At 39.6% G+C, this 22,109-nt stretch overlaps 1 protein-coding gene across 2 annotated transcripts in view; it reads left to right on the plus strand.

The window, feature by feature from the left end:
• RAPH1 (Ras association (RalGDS/AF-6) and pleckstrin homology domains 1) overlaps window positions 1-22,109 on the plus strand; it is a 62,143-nt gene that overhangs the window by 33,007 nt on the left and 7,027 nt on the right. Inside the window, exons 8-16 of one of the 2 annotated variants that reach the window (XM_040228732.1) lie at window positions 2,730-2,851; window positions 4,089-4,154; window positions 5,684-5,827; window positions 6,688-6,798; window positions 14,403-14,501; window positions 15,520-15,640; window positions 18,753-18,895; window positions 20,209-20,284; window positions 21,501-21,581. In XM_040228732.1, the coding sequence (XP_040084666.1) occupies window positions 2,730-2,851; window positions 4,089-4,154; window positions 5,684-5,827; window positions 6,688-6,798; window positions 14,403-14,501; window positions 15,520-15,640; window positions 18,753-18,895; window positions 20,209-20,283 (881 nt within the window). In that variant the 3' untranslated portion in view covers window position 20,284; window positions 21,501-21,581. Of the gene's footprint in view, window positions 1-2,729; window positions 2,852-4,088; window positions 4,155-5,683; window positions 5,828-6,687; window positions 6,799-14,402; window positions 14,502-15,519; window positions 15,641-18,752; window positions 18,896-20,208; window positions 20,285-21,500; window positions 22,062-22,109 lie in introns of those variants that run through there. The other variant, XM_040228733.1, reaches the window with a different exon arrangement.

A 22,109-nucleotide genomic window follows, 5' to 3' on the forward strand; every position in this document is an offset into this window, starting at 1 on the left:
AGTAATATTCCATTGGGTGTATGTACCACAGCTTTCTTATCCATTCATCTGCCGATGGACATCTAGGTTGCTTCCATGTCCTGGCTATTGTAAACAGTGTTGTGATGAACAGTGGGGTACATATGTCTCTTTCAACTCTGGTGTCCTCAGTGTGTATGCCCAGCAGTGGGATTGCTGGGTTGTATGACAGTTCTCTTTCCAGTTTTTTAAGGAATCTCCGCACTGTTCTCCATAGTGGCTGTACTAGTTTGCATTCCCACCAACAGTGTAGGAGGGTTCCCTTTTCTCCACAACCTCTCCAGCATTTATTGTTTGTAGACTTTTTGATAGCAGCCATTCTGACCGGCGTGAGATGGTACCTCATTATGGTTTTGATTTGCATTTCTCTGATAATGAATGATGTTGAGCATCTTTTCATGTGTTTGTTAGCCATCTGTATGTCTTCTTTGGAGAAATGTCCGTTTAGTTCTTTGGCCCATTTTTTGATTGGGTCGTTTATTTTTCTGGAATTGAGCTGCAGGAGCTGCTTGTATATTTTTGAGATTAGTTCTTTGTCAGTTGTTTCATTTGCTATTATTTTCTCCCACTCTGAAGGCTGTCTTTTCACCTAGCTTATAGTTTCCTTCGTTGTGCAAAAGCTTTTAAGTTTAATTAGGTCCCATTTGTTGATTTTTGCTTTTATTTCCAATATTCTGGGAGGTGGGTCATAGAGGATCCTGCTGTGATTTATGTCAGAGTGTTTTGCCTATATTTTCCTCTAGGAGTTTTATAGTTTGTGGTCTTACATTTAGATCTTTAATCCATTTTGAGTTTATTTTTGTGTATGGTGTTAGAAAGTGTTCTGGTTTCATTCTTTTACAAGTGGTTGACCAGTTTTCCCAGCACTGCTTATTAAAGAGATTGTCTTTTCTCCATTTATATTCTTGCCTCTTTTGTCAAAGATAAGGTGTCCGTAGGTGTGTAGATTTATCTCTGGGCTTTCTATTTTGTTCCATGGATCTATATTTCTGTCTTTGTGCCAGTATCATACTGTCTTGATGACTGTAGCTTTGCAGTATAGTCTGAAGTCAGGTAGGTTGATTCCTCCAGTTTCATTCTTCTTTCTCAAGATTGCTTTGGCTATTCAAGGTTTTTTGTATTTCCATACAAATCCATCTTTGACTCTTAAAACCTTAAAAAGGTTTCTTTTTGTAATACTACGTGATTATAGAAACCTCACAATAATTATTTTATTAAGCTATATTTAGTCAATAGTCAATTTCAACTTGCCATTTTGTTTGTAAAATATATTTGAATTGCTTTTACTGACTGTTATATCTTTAAATAATTTATAGCAGTTTCTAGAGCAATAAAAATTTGATAATTAACTTTTTCTCTTAGAATGCACAAACACAAACCCCAAAACCAAACCATCAGTTAGAAGTTTATTAACAGGTATAGGCAGATATTCTAATAATACTTATTATAACTATTCTTGAAGAATTAGAAAGGTTCAAGTTCACAGATGTGGCATCACCATACCCAGAAAATTTTTGGCTGCTAGTTTTCAGAATATTTCCGTGACTGTAGGTTTAAGATTTATAACTATCATTTAATCATATGTGGCACAGTGATACAAATAGAATAAATATGTAGTTATTTATTACTTGTTGAATGAATAAAAGAAAACTAAGAACCCCAAATAAGATGGTAAAATAAGCTGTGACAAATGTAAATCATTCATTTAAACAGAGATTATTAGAAAGGATGAATAAACAAAATGCTATTGTTCACTGTCTACAAAAGACCTTTTTCCTAAAGACCCAGAAATCTTGAAAGTAAAAGGAATGTGGAAAGACACTAACCAAAAGAAAGATAATATTAACTATGTTAATATCAGACAAAATAGACTTTAAGCAAAATACATTACTAGAGATAAGGAGAACCATACGTCATCAGGAAGATAAAATCATTCTAAATTTTATCTAATAGTGGCATTAAATTACATAAAGCAAAAGTTGATGGAACTACCAAGAGAAATGCACAAGTCTGCCTTCACAATAGAAACTTTTCACCTAAGAATCTTTGCAATGATCAATATAATCAAGCAGACAAAAATGAATATGGATATATTTAGAGCACTAATAACAGGAAAATATATATTTTTTACAGGTAGAAGTGTAATGTTTCCAAAAATTGATTCCAGTATGAGGTCATGAGCAGCTCTCTAGAAATTTCAAAACAAAAATCAGTATCTCTAGAATATGTTCTTTGAACATATGTTCAGATTATAGGACATGTTCTTTGATTCCTAATTTGGAAATTAGAAAATAAATATATGTTTAAAATTAAACAATTTATAGACCAAAGAAGAAATCATCTTGGAAACTTTTGAATGACAAGGAATAAATAGTATTGGAAGAAGGTAATACCAGAATTTATGAAATGCGACTAACAGATTGTGTTTAAGGGCGGGATAGTAAAAGGCTGAAGGCTGAAGAAGACCTTGAAGTCAGACAATCTAGATTCTAGTCCTGATCCTTCCTTGTAGCAGCTGTGTGACCTTGCTAAAGTCACTTAACACCATGAGGGCACGTTTCCTTATTTGAAAATACAGGAAATACCAGATAGTCTCTAAGGGTGTCAGTTTAGGTTCTATGATTTTGCTGTCAAATGCTTCGCAAGGTTTCTTGTCTTTTATGCAATTCTGACAAATACTAACAAAATACTGGTGTTTTATTTTGGGACAGAGAGAATCTTTGAAGATCATGAAAACTTGGTTGAAAATCTTCTTAATTGGACAAGAGATAGCCAAAACAAGCTTATATTTATGGAGCGTATAGAAAAATACGCACTTTTCAAAAATCCACAGGTGAGGTTATGGCTTGCAGAGGTCAGGATTCTTAAATGTTCATATTATATGATTTTCTGACTGCTAAGTTAATAGAGTTAAAAGACTGACAGCCACCCAGTTGGAGCTTTGTGGCTGCAAAACCCCATGGGAGCATTCACTAGTGCCGAGGTGGCAAGTCTGCTGGGGCCCAGCTGTCAGGCCTCAAAGAAGCTGCTAGTTCCACAGAACCAGATGGGGTGAGCCCTGGAAAGCAGGATTACCTCTAGGGGGTGAGCAGATTTCTGTTCTAATTCAGAGCCGTTTTGGACCCTGCTCTTTATTCAGGGAGGCTCATCCATCAAAGAAAAGCACTTATATATTTAAGTTTCTCTACTTTTATTATTTATCCATTTAACACTTTGATTTGTTTTCTGAATTTTTTTTTTTTTAAATCCCAGTAACCTTGATTATAAACAGTCCCACGTTCTATTATATGTTACCTTGATCTGTTTGGTATCTTTGCTTGTCCCAAAATGTTTATGTTAATTCTTCCTAATACCCAAATATTTTATAAAATATCAATAGGTGAAAGAAAACAACACCACTATAAAAAATAGTTATGAGGAAAAACAGTGGCTGCGTTAAAGTTATTGAATAGTTATCCTTCAGACTACATGATCATGACACATCTTTACTGGATATTTTTAGTGAAGAATACACATTTAGGAATACCAGCAATTTTTTATGGATTATTGTGAATAAAAATTTCTTAAGGATAATAATTAGAATTCAGATTTTAGTTGAGTCGAGTAAATGAGATCATGGTAGTCTCAGAGAATTTGGGATTTCTTCTTTAAAAGCCAGAACATAGGTTAAATTTTCTACATCTGAATCAGTTAAGCTCAGCATATTTTAAGCAAATTTGCCCCACTTGTTGTACTTAAATGATTTGTAAACCTTTAAGGTCCTGTCAGTGTAGCTTTCATTAGATATATGAAAACATATTGCTGGCTGTTGCATGTAGTATCTCCTCAGGGTTTGGGGGAGGGCGGTTTATGGAATAATTCAAAATAAATGGATAAAGTAAGGAGGAGGCCAGTATTAAGCACTTCTGTGAAGATGCAGGAACAGGTTTCAAAGGAATGTTCCCCTCACTCTGCATAGGCAGAAATACACACAGAGTTGCTATGTGTCTAGAAGAAATCATCTGTGTACCTGTGCCAGGAGAACAGTAGAGTGGATTTGTCCTTTAACATTCATCTACTCACTTTTCCAGAATTACCTTCTGGGGAAAAAGGAAACAGCTGAGATGGCAGATAGAAACAAAGAAGTGCTATTGGAGGTATGACTCTTCCTCCCCACCCCCCTTTCCTTGTACATTATAATATTAAAATATTAAGCACCTCTTTTGAAGTCCAGAATGTCAGTGCTCTGTATTGATAACTACCGTTGTAACTAGAGAAGCCTGTTTTCTTCCATAGCCTGATGGGGAGAGTTCAGCTTTGTGACTGTTAGAACACTGAAGAACCTTATAAAAGCTATTATTTTGCTAAGCAGTATACTAGTGGGTTGAAAGGACTTAGGAGCTTTTAGAAGGTGACAAGTGAGAGAAAAGGTTGGGTCAGTGAAGGGTGTGATTGTGCTTTTTTATCGCTTACCCAGAGAGGAATTTGTATATAGTTAACTCTATCAAATAGTTCAAACCTTAGTCTGAAATAACTAATTTTAAAAATCAGAATGGTTATTTTCCTAAAAATATACATCTCCTTATTTTGAAGATTAATAAAACAAGTTCAAATATAATTGAATTTTTGCCTTTTGCTGATTTTAGAGAACTAAGGTCCAATATGTTAGTATGTTTGAAAATTATCTGAAAAAATTCATATTTAGCAACAAGACTATTAGGGGGATGAAGATCAGCACTCAGCTTTTCATAGGGAGACTAGTTATAATTAAGAAAAATTCTATTCATAATTCCTAATTTTTCTGTGGGGGGGAGAAATTAATTCATATTCATGTGTTCAATTTTAGTGAGGATTTCTACTTTCCCTTTACTAAATACATGATTGACTTTTTAAATTCTTATCTAAATACAGACATTAGAATCCAAACTTTTTAGTTTGTTTACATTCCTTTCAAGTTAGTATTAAATATTTAAACAATAAATGCTTGCCTTGTTTTACATTATATGCACTGATTGTTTTTAAATTGTGAAAGTGCAATCATTTGTTTAGCCTGTTGCCTTCTTTTAAAATATATTCCTATTTAGCATGCAGCTAATATAAATTTGGGGTTCTCTTGTAGCTCAGACAGTAAAGAATCTGCTTGCAATGCAGGAGACCTCGGTTTGATCCCTGAGTTGGAAAGATCCCTTGGGGAAGGAAATGGCTACCCACTCCAGTATTCTTGTCTGGAGAATCCCATGGACAGAGGAGCCTGGTAGACTACAGTCCATGGGGGTCCCAAAGAGTCATACACAGCTGAGCCACTAACACATTTGTGGCTAATCTAAATGTTAATTTGGAGACAAATAAAGTCTAATGCTTCTTTTAGTTCTGACGCTTTCATTAAATTTACTGTAACTATGTTTTTACAAATGCATTTAAGGGCTGTTATGTGCAACTCAGCTGACGTTTCAGCTTAGTTTCATTAAAAACAATTTTAGGGAAAAGTTCACAGGGATTGCCATAGTTGTTCCAAAGTAAAGCCATGTAATGTTTGGAAAGTTCTAATTGAGGTAAAATTAGCAGCGTGGTTTTTATACAAAGGTATTTTAGTTTAATCACAGTGTCGTGCATTTCACAGGGGTAGGCACAACTTTGGTTTGAGAACCCAAGGATCATGTCTTTCCCAATCATCTTCTTATTGTAGGAGTGTTTTTGTGGAAGTTCTGTAACTGTACCAGAAATTGAGGGAGTCCTTTGGTTGAAAGATGATGGCAAGAAGTCCTGGAAAAAGCGTTATTTCCTCTTGCGAGCATCTGGTATCTACTATGTCCCTAAAGGAAAAGCAAAGGTGCGTCCCTTCTGCTGACTTTAAGCTTCCTCATTATGCTGATTGATTTTAATCTGTAGTGAGCAGACTGACACAGTGATACAGGCGGTGATTTGTTTCCACTCATGAGCATTGCTTTGTTTATTGATCTATTATAAGGAAGAGGAAACCTGAAAATGTTCATTTTCTGCTCATTCATTGGGCCCATCTCAGTTCTCCTGGTGAATTTGAAACCATGCTTTTATTATTTTTAAAACTTCTGCCAGAGTCATTTTTGTTTTCTATTGTTTGGGGGAGAATAGCTTTCTGGGCTTGTAGGCATTTCAGCTTTGCTTAGGTAATATACTTCTGCTGCGGGCCCTGTTGGTAGCTGTCACTTCTGTGCTTAGTGGGGGTCAGCACTGTTGAAGCTCTCTACAGGATCATCTCATCAGGTCTTTACCACCGTCCTGAGAGGTACATGTTATCTCCCCTTTTTAACTGGCTAGGAAACACTGACTTGAGAATTGTTGTGCTTGAGACATGCACGGCAGGCACTGAACTGCCTGGTATCTCTTGTTCTTTCCAGAGAGCTCTATTATAATACTATATTGTATTTAATATACTATATTGTATTTAAAGTCTCTTTAAAATACCACCCTTTCCAAGTAAGTCATTGTTCATTATGAATGAGAAGATGGTGAGTGAAATGGACTGCCTTTCTTGTTGTGTGGTAGATTTAAGGAAGAAACATCTATAGAGAATCTCACTGTCTTGTCTTCTACAAAACAGCAATAATTTCTACTTGGTAAAGCTTGATTCTCAGTTAGAAGCTGTTACCAGTGATGTTTGCTTGTTCACCTGTTATTGTTAATTCAGTCTTTTGGGCGTTTTCTTCTCAGGTCTCTCGGGACCTGGTGTGCTTTCTTCAGCTGGATCATGTAAACGTCTACTATGGACAGGACTATCGGAACAAATACAAAGCTCCTACAGACTATTGTCTGGTGCTCAAGGTAAACGTGTGTCTCTTTTTAGGAATTTTAATTGATGTTAGACGTACAGAAGGTTACTGGACATCTTAGAATAGTTTGGGTCTCCACTGAGTATACTATTTTTGCTTTATTCTATAGTGTGTATGTTTTTAAAGGAATGGTTAAGGGACTTGCTCAGCAGTCCAGTGGTTAGGACTTGGCACTTTCACTGCTGGGCCCGGGTTCAATCCCTAATCAGGATTAAGATCCCACAAGCCAGGAGGCAAAGCCAATAAAGTAAATGAAGAGAGAGAGGAAGGGAGGGAGGGAGAGGGGGAGGAAGGAAGGAAGCTGTGCTGTTCGGTAGCTGACCCTGGTTAGAGTGATGATACTGGGAAATGGGTACTGAATTACAAGCTTTGAGTCATAATATATAAAATGGATTAGATTATAAATTTGAGACTTTTATTTAATAGCAGCCTTATTTTAGGAAAACTTAGATCAGAGCCACATATGGGGTGAAGTGAGGGAGGAACATAGATGTTTGTGTATTTTAGTTCTTTTCCTATACTAACTCAGAGAAACCATCAGAGGACGCTGTGCCTGAGAGTTCAAAGTAGAGTGCATTTCATCCAGTCCAGAAATAATTCTTGTCTCCCTTTTCTCCTGAACCGTGGCCCTGGTAGCCAATGCATGTATTATGACCTGTTTTTTTGTGATTTTGTTTTTCCCCCTTTATTCAAACTTTTGAGTTTCTCACACTTAACATATTTGAACTTTTGAGAACTTACATTTTTGCTGAATTTTATTGATAAATTGCAACATTAGGAAAAGGTAGCATTAAAAAGTTCAATATGGTTATGGGGATGATTAAGTTTTTTCTCATTGGCTCCATCCCAGATCCCCTTGGTAACTACTTAGGTCTACATGTTGACATCATCTTTGCTTCTGTCTAAGAGTTGTCACTCGGGTTTGAGAAGGTGGGTGTTGAGGGTTTGGGGGTAGACTTTTGATTTTGCTTTGATAAAATTAGGTGTGTTATAATGGTAACCCTTTATTAAGTGATCATTTTTGGAGAAAATTCTATATCATTTAGTTACAGTAGCAAATAATTTTTTTCTAAGTTAATATAAAGTAGCTTAATCCAGCAGTTTTCAAAATGAGATTCAGGGTCTCCTGGAGTCCCTGAGAACTTTGTCAAGGGACCCATGATATCAAAGTTATTCTAATAATGCTAAGATGTTACTTGCCTTTCATACTCCCATTCTCACACAGGTATATAATGGAGTTTTCTAAGAGGTTACATGACATGTGTTGATACCTTTGCTGCTCTGGGTAGTGGAATGTATATTTGTTACATATTCTTACATTTGACTTTTTCTCAGCTTTAATTTCTTACAAGGTAAATATAAATGAAAGTTACTTGGGGGTCTCATAACAGATGCAATAGTGGCTCAGAGTTGTCAGTGAGGACCCAAGTCCTTTCTATCTTTCCCTGTTCCATCTTCTGCATATCAGCTTATTCTCAGACCCAGCAAAATCCAGCAGAAGAAGAGGGACTATTTTCCCCCTCCATTTGTCTTTTTTTTTTTTTTAAGAGGAAAGAAGTATTTCCCAGGATCTCCTCCAACAGCCCTCTCCTTGAGGGTCGTTGGCCTAGAGTAACATGCCCTCCTACACTAATCACTGGCAAGGAACAAAGCCACCATTTTTGGTTTACATTAGTCAGAATTCACTCTCTGAGGTGAATCCAGACACACTGGGGCTCAGTCAGAAAAGAGGTAGGGAGAAGAAAGCCTTGGGGAAGGCAGCCAGCTGTGTCTGTTAGGGCCAGTTGTAAGCAGGACCATTGACTAGTATTTTAAGCCCTTTTGCAGCTCACAGAATTCTTAGGTTAAGAATATTTTTGTTCCAAGGGTTTATTGGTTTGTTTTTATAATAATGATTTGTATGCTTCATATTTGCTTCTAGCAAAGAGTGTGTGTGTGTGTGTTAGTCGCTCAGTTCAGTTTAGTCGCTCAGTCATGTCCAACTCTTTGCGACCCCATGAATCGCAGCACACCAGGCCTCCCTGTCCATCACCAACTCCCAGAGTTCACCCAAACTCATATCCATCAAGTCGGTGATGCCATCCAGCCATCTCATCCTGTCGTCCCCTTCTCCTCCTGCCCCCAATCCCTCCCAGCATCAGAGTCTTTTCCAGTGAGTCAACTCTTGCATGAGGTGGCCAAAGTACTGGAGTTTCAGCTTTAGCATCAGTCCTTCCAAAGAACACCCACAACTGATCTCCTTTAGGATGGACTGGTTGGATCTCCTTGCAGTCCAAGGGACTCTCAAGAGTCTTCTCCAACACCACAGTTCAAAAGCATCAATTCTTTGGCACTCAACTTTCTTCACAGTCCAACTCTCACAACCGTACATGACCACTGGAAAAACCATAGCCTTGACTAGACGGACTTTTGTTGGCAAAGTAATGTCTCTACTTTTTAATATGCTATCTAGGTTGGTCATAAGTCACTCAGTAGTGTCCAACTCTTTGTGACCCCCGTGGACTGTAGCCCACTGGGCCCCTCTGCCCATGGGATTCTCCAGGCAAGAATACTGGAGTGGGTAACCAATCCCACTTTCACTAGTTGAGTGGAAGTCACTCAGTTGTGTCTGACTCTTTGGGACCCCATGTACTACATAGTCCATGGAATTCTCCAGGCCAGAATACTTGGAGTGGGTAGCCTTTCCCTTCTTCAGGGGCTCTTCCAAACCCAGGGATTGAAACCAGGTCTCCTGGATTGCAGGCAGATTCTTTACCATCTGAGCCACCAGGGAAACTCCTCTGGTAAAATAGGTTAAACTAGTCTCCATACTTACATTATCTCTCTACCTAGGAATATTTAATGTATTGAACTAAAAAAGCAACATACCACTGGATGTAGATAATAGTAAAGATAATGACCACCATTTTCTAAAGAACCAGGGTGGAAGGTACTGCCCTGGAACACTGTATGCATCCATTTGACAAGTCTGATCTAGAGTCCCCGTTTTCCTCATATGGAAACCTGTTTAAGGGATCATTTTGCCTGAGACCGCTCAACTATTGGGCTTCCCTTGTGTCTCAGCTGGTAAAGAATCTGCCTGCAGTGTGGGAGACCTGGGTTTGATCTCTGGATTGTGAAGATCCCCTGGAGAAGGGAAAGGCTACCCACTCCAAGTATTCTGGCCTGGAGAATTCCATGGATTGTGTAGTCCACGGGGTTGCAAAGAGTCGGACACGACTGAGCAACTTTCACTCAACTATTAGTATTTAAGACATGTCTTTTTTCCTTATAAACTTGCACTAGCTTTTGCCTATGTAGGTATTTTTATTCTTAAACATGTGAGTTCTGACAAACCAAAAAATGCTGCCACACAGGGTCGATACAAGTGCAAATGTAAGTATTTGTAAGGGCCTGCTCCCCTTCATCAGCTCTGGACTATAATGACTGAGTCTGAATCCTTCCAGTGAAGTGCAGGAGACAGGAAGTAGGTACATACTTGTAGGAACTCATGAAACACATTATTTGGTAATTAGTTTTTTAAAGATAATAATGAAAATAATAATGATGGGAAGAGATGATTCATGAAATTTGACAGTATAGAAATAAACAGGATATATGTTGATATATTATCTGAAAGACATACCCACTTGGGAAACATGTATATGCATGTATAATTAAGTTCTTAAAGGAAACCCGAGTTTTAAAAATACATATACCACAATAATTGTTGGAATAGAGTCATCTTAGCTAGGTCTAAATTTTTATCCCTTGAGAAGTGAGACAAAGTAATTTAAAATGTTAGATGGGAAGGAAAAAAATGGTCAGGATTTAGAGATAGAATATGAGCATGAACTTCTCAAACACTATTATTAATAAAAAGATGTTATAATGATAATCCTGGAAGTAATAAGGTGGAGTTTATAGTCTTATTTTTTAGTTTCTAGCATGTTAGTTGAGAGAATTGATTTTCAGGTCTATATGTATTTCCAGAGTAATAAATGGATTATGTATATTCAATATTTTCTTTTGGCACTTGGACCAAGATTTTAGAGCATCACTTTTTAGTTACAGAATTTTAGGAATTGTCTGTCTCATTCTAATTTCTGGCATACATAGAGAAAAATAATCTGGTAGCATGATAGTAATCCAAAATTTCTTAATTCTATTCTTAAATGTTTTTATTTAATTCTCAATTTTTTTGCCTTTTGTCAGAGAATGCAAACTTTCCAAATCAACATAATTTAAAAAATCAAATGATAACCTTTCTTTTTTAATAGCTGTTCATTTTGGAGGGGGTGGAGCATTTTCATTATATACAGTCTTAACTCAGAGTTGCTGTGAGTGCATTTCCATACCACTGTAATAAAGTGAATATCGTAATAAAGCAAATTATATGTATTTTGTGTTTTCCCAGTGAATATATTTAAATTGTGCAATAGCATTATGTCTGTTAAAAAAACACACAATGTACATACCTTAATTTTAAAATGCTTTATTGCTAAAAATGCTAACCATCATCTGAGCCTTCAGCCGGTCGTCATAGTAACGGCAAAGATCACTGATCGCAGATCACAACAACAAATATAATAATAATGTAGAAGTTTGGAATTTTGCAAGAATTACCCAGATGTGACACCAAGGCATGAAGTGAGGAAATGCTGTTGGAAAAGTGACACCAGTAGACCTGCTCCAGGCAGGGTGTCACAAACTTTCAATTTGTTTTAAAAAAAAACAGTAGCTACAAAGTGTACCAAGGGAAAGTACAGTAAAACAAGGTATGCCTGTATTCTCTTTGGAGTCTTTAAGAAATCTAAATGTTGAGCTTCCAGTTTTTAGCAAAGAATGTCTCCTTCCTACTCACTCTTAGCTCTTGTGTGATTTTTAAAGTGGTGAAATAATAGTGTAGGGTAAAAAGGAGTAAGGCAGCAAATTTAGACAAGCAGTACAAAGTGAAGTCACTCAGTCGTGGCTGACTCTTTTGCGACCTCATGGACTGTAGCCCATCAGGTTCCTTGATCCATGGGATTTGCCAGGCAAGTGGATTGCCATTTCCTTCTCTGGGGGATCTTCTCAACCCGGGATTGAACCTGGGTCTCCCGCATTGCAGGCAGACACTTTACCATCTGAGCCACCAGGGAAGACACCATAAATAAAGCATAATAAAGCAGTAGTGTGACGTTAATAGTCTAGGCCCTGGAATGAGACGGCATGGTTTCAAATACTGATTTCCTTCACTTACTGGTGAGCAGCTTTGAATGCTATCTTAAGCCTTTTGTCCCTCAGTTTCTTCTCATATAGTGGAAACAATAATATGTAACTCTTGGGGTGTTCATGAGGGTGGGATGAGCTAATATATGTGAATTACTCAGCCTAATAATGCCTGGTATATACTAAGTGCTCGATAAATGCCACTTTAAATACAGTAACAATAAACTAGAGGAACAGCTTACCTCCTAAGGCACTGGTGCAGAGCCTGGATGACCAAAATGAAGGCTGTAGAAGGAATGTCTTTATTTTGTGGGCAGTTGAAAAAGAATTCTTGAGGTCCTAAAATGAAGTTACCTGCAGATACTCAGTCATATCATAGTTCTCTTCAGGGTAGTATTTGGATTCTCAGGTTAGAGAGAGGCAGAGAGAAGGATAGAGGATCAACTCTCTGGTTTTCTATGTTGTATTGATAAAAAAACACTCCCTTGTACAGAATGATGAGAACACACACATACTCTCAGGCCAGCCACTGCTACAGTTGAGCACCCATGTGTGGTAACTGCCTTCTGGGAAATGGAAGGAATCAGGGGAGGATGGTTTGTAAATCACCGTAAAGAGAGGGAGTGGCGATAAAGGCTCAGAGCCATCCTGCAGCCCCGGGTTCAGATATCTGACCCTGGCCCTGTAGGCGAGGCCTCAGGGAAGCAGGAGATGAAGAACAGCTCTTTAAGCCCTAGTTGGCAGCACTAAAGAAAACAGTTTCAATTAGCTCATTTTATCTTCTTCGTGAACTGTGGACCCTTCTATGTTATGCACGCTGTAGCCCAACACCTACTTCAAGCAGCTGGCAGGTAGTTCTTGCCCATTAAATGTTGCTTGAATGCGTGAATGAAATAAAATTCCCATCCTTCTTTTATAGAAAAATACATACACCTCTACCTGTCCTTTGCTCTTGCAAGATTGCTGTGCTGGTTTTCTTATGACTTATAAAGATCTTGTCTTCCCAGATAGCACTAGTGGTAAAAAGAATCCACCTGCCAGTGCAGGAGATGCAAATGACTCAAGTTTGACCCCTGGGTCAGGAAGATCTCCTGGGATAGGAAATGGCAACCCACTCTGGTATTCTTGGTAATACCAGGGCACAGTATTTTCCATGGGCACAGGAGCCTGGCAGGGCTACAGTCCATGGGACCACAAAGAAACACTACTGAGCGACTGAGCACACAGTAAGGGCAAGGGACTCGATCCAAGAGAAGGCTGTGGAGGCCGTACTGTCGGGGAAAACTGTTAAGTATTGTTTTGCTAACCTGTTACTGTTAACGGCTTAATTGTTTAAAATTCCGACTGCAGCTTTCAATAACTAAATTGGCTGTGATATTAAATGTTTTCTCATTGAGGGTGAGCTCTATAAAGCAATGAATAGAATGGAATAAATGGATTTACAGTTCTCTTGGCAACCAGAGGGACTGATTTTTAACACTGCAGATATACATAACTTATATTTGTGGCCAAATTTTCCTGCTGCATCGAAAACTTATAAAATTGCTTATTTTATTGCTCTCATGGGTTTTCACAACAAACATTTCGTTAGAGAATTTATACAGCCTCTTGTAATTGAACATAAATTTCAGTATTTCTCCAGGTGAAATAAGATTTTTCCACTGAAAAGAGAGGTAGTAATTAAGAGTCATTAAATCCAGAACCAAGTGTGATTTAGGGTTTTTCTTCCGGGGAACTAGAGGTTGTGGCTCAATGGAGTTAAAATACTTTGAGTCTATTCTCGCACTTGCATTTTGTAGCCAAGGTCAAGTCAGTCACCTCCCATCCAAGCCTCCACCAAAAAGTACATGCTGCGGCGGAGGGGCCTGCAGAGTGATGCTCAGCCCACAGCAAGGAGCAGCACAGTGGTGTGAGCGCCGCTGCCTTCAGGTGCTGTGTCCTGTGCTTCGTCTCCGCCCAGGCGTTCCCCTCCAGAGACGCACAGGAAGCTGTACCGAAGACTCTCTCATTTGGAGTTTTCTGATTCCATGATTTCAGTTCATTCATTCATTCACTTCCATTATAGATTATCATTTTCACTGACTTTGTTAACCTTGGTGGACTTTGTTCCTTTGAAAGGTAGAAAGGGGTATTTTGGAGTTTTCCATGATGGGAAGGATTTTTTTTTTTTAACTTTCAACATCTTGGCCTAAAATTTAACACAAGTTGGCACCTGTTTGTTAGGACCATTTACTTAGGACCAATACTTAGGACCATTTTATTCAACCTTATGGATGTTTAAGAGGTATAAATGATTTGGCCATTATTCCCAGGACCTGTAATTTGTCAGGATGTGTTTAAGCTTTGATAGAATTTATCTCTTGTTTCTCCAGGGGACTTAGTTGGGTTTTGCCTTTAATCTTACAGCATCCGCAGATCCAGAAGAAATCTCAGTACATCAAATATCTTTGCTGTGATGACATGAGGACCCTCCACCAGTGGGTCAATGGTATCCGCATAGCAAAGGTAGGTTTTCTTTTGGTCTGATAATGGAATGATGGGTATTTAATGATATGGTTTTGGTTGTCATGACAATTATTGTTTGTTTCATAGTCATAATTTTGCCAGTGTCTCAGTCTCTCAGGCCCAAGTTTCATGTTTTAAGTGTGCTTTTTTCTCAGTGATGGGGATAAACTTTTACCAGCTGGCATCCAAGGAATAATACTGCTGGTAAAAGCTTATGTAGCACCAAAGTGATTTATTTTGGCTTTGGAGAATGCACTATATGGTTGTTATATAGCAGAGTTTAGCCTGAACAAAAGAATTTTTTTTTTTTTTTAATTCAACTGCCTTGGGGTTGGGGGGAAAATGAACATAGGTGGATTGTGAAACATTTTTCGGGCAGTAAAAATATTTATACTCTGTATAATACTACAATGTTAGATACATGTCCTTATATACTTGTCCAGACCCATAGAATGTAAACACCAAGAATGAACCTAAGGAAACCTCAAGGTGTCCATGTGGACTAAGTGATTGTAACAAATGTCCTACTCTAGTAGGTAATGTTAATAATGGGAGATGCTGTGAGTGTACCTGGGAAATCTACCCTCCTCTCAATTTTGCTGTGAACCTAAAAGTGCTCTAAAAAAAAAAAAAAGTCTTAAAAAAATTTTTTTAAGGACGCCTTAAAGATGATATGTAGTCCTTGAAAGGATATTTATTCACTTTTAAGTAACTAAAAATAAAATTTATTATAGACATAAAATCAAAGTTGCTTTAAAAATAACTGAAAAAATATTTATGTTGATAATGAACCTAAACAGGATCAAGTATTAACTTCTTGCTGCCTTTCTAAAAATGAGGACAGATAAGAATAGATTCTAATTTACTGCTATTCAAAGAATTTTTGAAGTATTATAGGGTATTAATTTTAATACAAACTATGAGTCAGTAAACAGAAATGTATCCCCTTTTCCTACCCCATACACCCATATCATACCCAGTAAAGTTCGGATGTCCTCATTTACTGCCTTCTGTTTAGTACGGGAAGCAGCTCTACATGAACTATCAGGAAGCTTTGAAGAGGACAGAATCGGCTTATGATTGGACTTCCTTATCCAGCTCCAGCATTAAATCAGGATCTAGTTCTTCCAGCATCCCAGGTAGGATGAAATGCCCCAAGAACTCTACTACCAACAGGAAGGTGTCTGTATAGTGACTGATAGGAGACCCGGTTATCTCAGAGTGATTTTTTTAAAACTAGGGCTGTGCATAATTTCCAAATTTTAATCAGTAGGCCCATGTGCTATTATTATTTTTGTAATTATTAGAGCAGACAGTATCATGGCCTAGTTCCCATAATGTTTTGAAATGGAAAACCAGTATATGAAGTGGTAAAGCCAAGAGTTTTGTTATGAAGTTTATTTAAAAATCATATTGCTGAAAGCAAGTGTTGATGCACAACTGGGGATAGAAAGTTGCATGGAGAAGAGTACTCAGAATCATCATGAAACTGCCCTTCAATCCCCACAGGTTTCCTGACATTTCAGTGGAGTGGAAACAACTAGAATTTGTTCAGTATCCACAGTTAAGGAAGCTGTTTAAGTCAAACTTTCTAAAGTTTTCAGAGGAAATCAGTGATACTAAAAAGGTGCTTATTTTCAGATTCCCACATCCTTTAAACAAGGATGCTGTGATCACATCTTAAAGGCTTCTTTCCCTTCAAAAGTTCCATAAATGATATCTGTATCATCTAAAAGCATACCTTTTTGTTCTAATGGCCTACATTATGAAATAATTAAGAAATATTTATTTGATTTAGAAACTGTATGACTAGATCTCATCCCTAGTAAGTACACAGAAACGCATTGTGAATGTGTCACACATGGGCTAGTTTCCACACACATACTCTTTGGTTCTGTCCACCTAGAGGGCTAGAAGCAGTGACAGCTCAGTAGCAGTGAGAATACCAAAAGCCTCGACCTTGGTTTCTCAATGCTATTTTCTAAAACAAAGGAGCCAGGGCTCTGGTGAGTGGCTGATTCTAGGGCTGTGGCAGAGAATATATAAGATGAGCCTGGAGCATCGTGTGTTGACAGGGATGGGAGTCTGTAAAAAGGGACACAGGGATGGGAGTCTGTAAAAAGGGACACAGGACTCAACCTACGAGAGCTCTCAGTAGCCAAAGCTGGAAAAATTCGAACAACAAGATAACAGTATAGGGCTCTACTCCAAATTATAAATAGCCTGCAGTGCATGGGGATATAAATAAATAATTGAATTAAATAAATGGAGAAGAAGAGACCAATATCCTGTACAGATTTCTAAGTGATTTATGCAGATATTCTGCCCTCGAGGAGGTAGAGCCTAACTGCCCCCCTCGTTAACTGTGGGCTGTGCAAAATGACTTGCTCCCCAAGAGCAGAGCGGGACACACAACCTTGCAGTAAGGAGCCGGCCAGCACCTCAGCCAGCTGACCAGGGTCATCAGTCATTGATAGCTTGTACCCTTGGTGCAGTGTGATGAGACTGGCATTTTCCCTCTCTTGGTCTTCCTCCCTAAATCCCATAACTTCAAAGAAAAAACATCAAACAAGTAAAAATTGAGAGGCATGCTGCAGAAACCCTGGCCAGTACTTCTCAAAACTGTCACGGTCATCAACAACAAGGAAAGTCTGAGAAACTGTCATAGACATGACATGACAGCTGTCTGTAATGTGGTAACCTGGATGAGATCCTTGATCAGAAAATGGAAATTGTGGAAAAACTAGTGAAATCCAAATAAAGTTTGGAGTTTAGCTAGTATCCAGTATTGGTTCCTTAGTCGTGACACGTGGACTAGAATATTATAACATGTTAATGAGGTAAACTGGGTGCTAGGTATGTAGGAACTCTGTGCTAGCTTTGCAACTTTTCTATAAATCTATAACTGTTGTAAAATGTTTATTAAATTGGGAGGAAGAAACCTTTATGGCAGCTGGTTAGGAAAGGCAAAGTAAGAAGACTGTATTACAAGTAAGGTTATAGATAATGGAATAAGAGGAAGATTGAGAAAAAAGATGTATATTTTAAAAATTTATGCAGCACTTAATTTGGGTGCTTCCAAAGGTATTTTATGAAGTGATACAGTGCCTTTTCCCACTCCAGAGTCATCTGTCTGTATATATTAAGTATTAGGAAGACTTCTAAGTGTAAATTGCAAAATCATGTACATTCATGTGAAGAGAGCTCAAGAAGCTACATGTTACAGCCTCTTGTCTTAAAGGTTGCTGTCCTTTAATCTACTCTAGATTACCCTATTCTACTCAGATATTAAATTAAACTATTAAGAAAATAGTTGGTTTTACCCTCTATTGCTTATATTTTTTACCCTGAAGATACTGTCTTAAATTTTTCTAAAGGAGTTTGTGGCTATTATCTTTGCAGGATTTTGATTAATTTGGCTGGACTTATTTAATACTGCAGTCTAATCATATCCTCTTCTCACAGAGAAGTGAGACTAGCTTTAACATTTGATTCTCCGACCAGATGCCAGATATTGGACTAGGTGCTCCCATAAGGTTACCTCACCTGACTTGGTGTCCAGCGAAATTATCTTTTTAGTTCCTTCACCGTAGATGTCAGTCAGATTCCACTGTATCCTCAGCCATTCCCAGGGCCCTTGAAGATGCCTTTGTGCCCTTCAGGAAGCCAGCCTGTGGCACAACTGGTTCATTGTGGTGCCAACACCTGAAACCCTAGGAAACAGACTTCTCACTTGGCAGTCAAATTCTCAGTATTATTCATTGCTGGGATAAAAGCAGTAATCACCATGTATAGATCTGAATTCATAAGTGAGAAGTCTCTGAGATGGCCTGGAGCCAGGGTTATGTAAAAAGATTGATTCTCAATGTAAAAAGATCGATTCTCAAATGTAATGAAGATATGTTTTTTAAAAAAGCACTCTTCTATTCATGGTTCATTAATTTTACTTGCTAGGAGTTCTTACAAGATAGGTTGTCAGGATACCAATAATGTTACATGAACGTTTTGTTGTAATTATCAGTTTCTCCTGATGAGCAGTTTAAAAAGAATCGAGATCTCCTATTTGCCCTAGGATGGGAGAGATTTTCTAGTGGAAAACAAGGGCTGTGTCTGTGTGAAATGGGTCAGGTAAAAGTAACTTGCCATTCTGCATCCTGTCTAATCTAGAGTGAAAGCTTTATACAAATTTAGTACATATTTATACTGTCACAATACTTAATTTAATCTGACTTTTGAAAATGTTTCAAACAGAATCTCAGTCCAATCACTCCAATCAGTCTGACAGTGGAGTGTCTGACACCCAGCCGGCAGGACACATCCGTTCCCAGAGCATGGTGAGCTCCATCTTCTCTGAGGCCTGGAAGCGAGGCACGCAGCTGGAAGAGTCCAGCAAGGTAATGTGCTCAGGTCAGGGTAGAGGGGACGCCTCTCTATAGTGTTCTGAGGGCGGGTAAGGGAGGGAGCGTAGTGCTCTTTTATTCCTTCATTAGGAATCTTTCTTGGCCTTATCTCAGTATTCTTTCTTTGCTTCTCAGAAATGGATACTTATGAATTGGCTCTGATGATCTAAGATCTCAAAAAAAAACAACACCTAGCAGTTTTATCAGTGGCTCAGAATTTTAAGAAATAACAACAATCTCCCCCTTTCCTCTCTTAATTTGGATGGAGCAACAACACCCTCTAGTGCCAATGCCTTGCTGTTGTTCCAGAGAAACTGCTAAGAGTTGATTGTTACTTTATTGGCTATTAACTTATTCAGACTCCTTTTCTTTTATGCTTTTTGGCATTTCTTTGCACATTGGGTGAATTTTTCTCAATTTACAGTTTATGTGGAAGACTAAATTCCCATTAATCCCCTTAAAATATTGGACCCCCAATCCTTGCATAGAAGGTTGTTCAACTGACGCTGAAGGACAAGTATAATTATTGCAAGGCTGCTTAGAAACAGAGAGGTTCTTTGGTTCACCATATCACGCTGTCTTTGATGTCCTGTGGGCCGTGGTGGCCCAGCTCTGCCACTCTTAGCGGCGCAGGCACAGGCCGAGGCGAGGAGCCAGGAGCTTGCCTGGTCTGGCCATTCTGTTTCCATCCAAAAATCATTTTGACTTTTGTTTTTCTTCTCTGAATTACTTACACAATACATTCAGTGAGAGTTAAATGGGTATTTCCCCTCAATTTATTCCTTTATTTCCATATATGATTGATTAACTGGACTTGGGGAGGGTGGAGGAGTCATAGGTAGCCCAATGTGGGGTGGAACACCTTCTCTTAGGAATGAATATTTGAGAATTGGTGCTAATAACCTAAATTCTCAAGACAATGACAGTTTAACCCCCTTACCAGAGGCTCAGACTTTTAAGGAATTTTTTTCCTTCCCATATTTAATCAATTTGAGTGGAACAGCACTATCTGGTGCTGATATTCCATATATATTATGGAGAAGCTGCGCTTACAAAATTCAGGTGCCTAAAGAAAAGTCCTTTACCCTACCGAACTTAATGGTGTCATCCACATGCATTTTAAATGGTGGAACTAGCCAACTGTTAGGAGAAAGGCCAAGGGAAGCAAAGGGTCCAAATGGTCTGTGATCAAGCAGCAGAGTACCTCGTGGCACATAGCTTCAGAGAGACCATGAACTCTGCCTCACAGCAGTGACACTGAGCTTGAGTCTTGACCCCCTGTATGTTTCTTCTCCTTGTTACCACAGTCTCAGGTGCCAAATGAGGCGGCCAGCACAGCTAAGGTCTCCACCCCTGCAGCAGCCAAGACAGGGTCAAGTTAAGGTCAGGGGCTGTTCTTTGGAAGCACATTAACCTGGGTGACTCCTGTAACCAGATCTTGCAAACTAATGCTTTTATTTTGATGTGCAGTTATTAAAGGAACATGTGAATGACCTGATGGGCACTAGAACTCAGCACTGTCATGAGCCTTCTAGACTACTAACCTAAGTATTCCCAGTGCTAATTAGATGTCATTCAGAATTGGAAACAGATGGTTTATCTTGGATCCTCACAGTTTGTTCAAAGAGCCCAAAAAATATACCCAGAGTCACTAAGCCCAGAGTCCTTCCTCTGCTTTCAGAAGCACTTGAACCACATTCATGCATGAGTAGCTCTATAAAATAAATGACCGGGTGTGGTCCTTTGGGCCATGCCAAGAGGTGCTCAGATGGGCCGGTCAGTAGGTTGTTGGCAAACTCTAGCTCCTGTGTCTTGATACATTTCCTTTAGCCTTCCAAAGTTTCCTCTCATTTTCTTCTGGCTTTTTCTGTATGGTATTTTTATGATCTTTAGCTGTAATGTTTATGAAGCATTTCTTTATGTATTTTCCAGTAAAACAAATGTAAAGAATACCCCCCCTTTACCTGCATTGCTGGACTTCTGTGCATGTTGGATGCAAGTGTCTCACACGAACACGAGTGTGTGTGTCAAGCTCATTCATTGCTGTGTGACTGTGCACGCCTGCTGAACATTCTCATACTCATACCGCTCACTAGCATCAAAAAGCCATCCTCATTCTTCGGGAGGCCCTCCAGCAGCTCTCCTAAACCCAGTTATGGCATCTGCTTGATGTGGATGCAGTCCTGGACTGAAAGGTGAACTCCGGTCATCACATCTCCCTCTGCCACAGTCCAGGGGCAGTCCCCTGCTCCGAGGCCCTGGTGCTCACCCCGGGGCAGGGTGTGTGAAAACCAGAGGTCAGAAAGCGGAGGGCATCATCCAGACAGACTTGCTACAGGAAATTATCCCCAAGTAGTTAAGAAGTTTAGGCATTGGAGAAGGCTGTTAGGTAAACAGATTTTCTCCATGCCCTTGTTCCCCGGGGAGTGGGGCTTTAGCCTTCTTGCCATTGTCCATCTTGACCATTACCAGCTGCTGCACCCTTTCATGCACGTCTCTGATTCCTTGCTTTTTAGTTTAACAGTCAAATCTTAACCTCTGTAACTGTTTTCTTTGTTGTGTTTTCTCTCCCCCAACCTCCCTTTTATACTCCTTTTAGGCCAGAATGGAGTCTCTGAATCGACCCTACACTTCACTCATTCCCCCTTTATCCCCACAGCCCAAGCTAGTCACCCCCTACTCGGCCTCACAGCCTTCACCACCCCTCCCGCCCCCACCCCCGCCCCCGCCGCCACCCCCTCCCCCTCCGCCGCCCCCGCCGCCGCCCCTGCCCAGCCAGTCCGCCCCGTCTACGGGCTCCGCAGCCACGATGTTTGTCAAGTACAGCACGATAACCAGGCTGCAGAACGCCTCTCAGCATTCGGGAGCCCTGTTTAAGCCTCCCCCCGCATCAGGGATGCAGCCCTCGACCTCACTGTCAGTGAAGCCTCAGATCCTGGTGCCCCCCAATGGAGTGGTGCCTCCCCCACCGCCCCCGCCCCCGCCCCCCACTCCCGGCTCGGCTATGGCCCAGCTGAAGCCCGCCCCCTGCCCCCCGTCCCTGCCGCAGTTCAGTCCCCCACCTCCTCCACTGAAGATTCATCACATCCAACATGGCACGCAGACAGCTCCTCCAGCGCCCCCACCTCCTCCTCCCGTCCCTGCTCCCCTCCCTCCCCAGGCCCCCCCAAGCCCCTTGTGACCTTGCCCCCCCAGCGAGCACCAAGAC

Source organism: Oryx dammah, unplaced genomic scaffold (genome assembly GCF_014754425.2).
Source record: "Oryx dammah isolate SB20612 unplaced genomic scaffold, SCBI_Odam_1.1 HiC_scaffold_27, whole genome shotgun sequence".
Lineage (NCBI taxonomy): Eukaryota > Metazoa > Chordata > Mammalia > Artiodactyla > Bovidae > Oryx > Oryx dammah.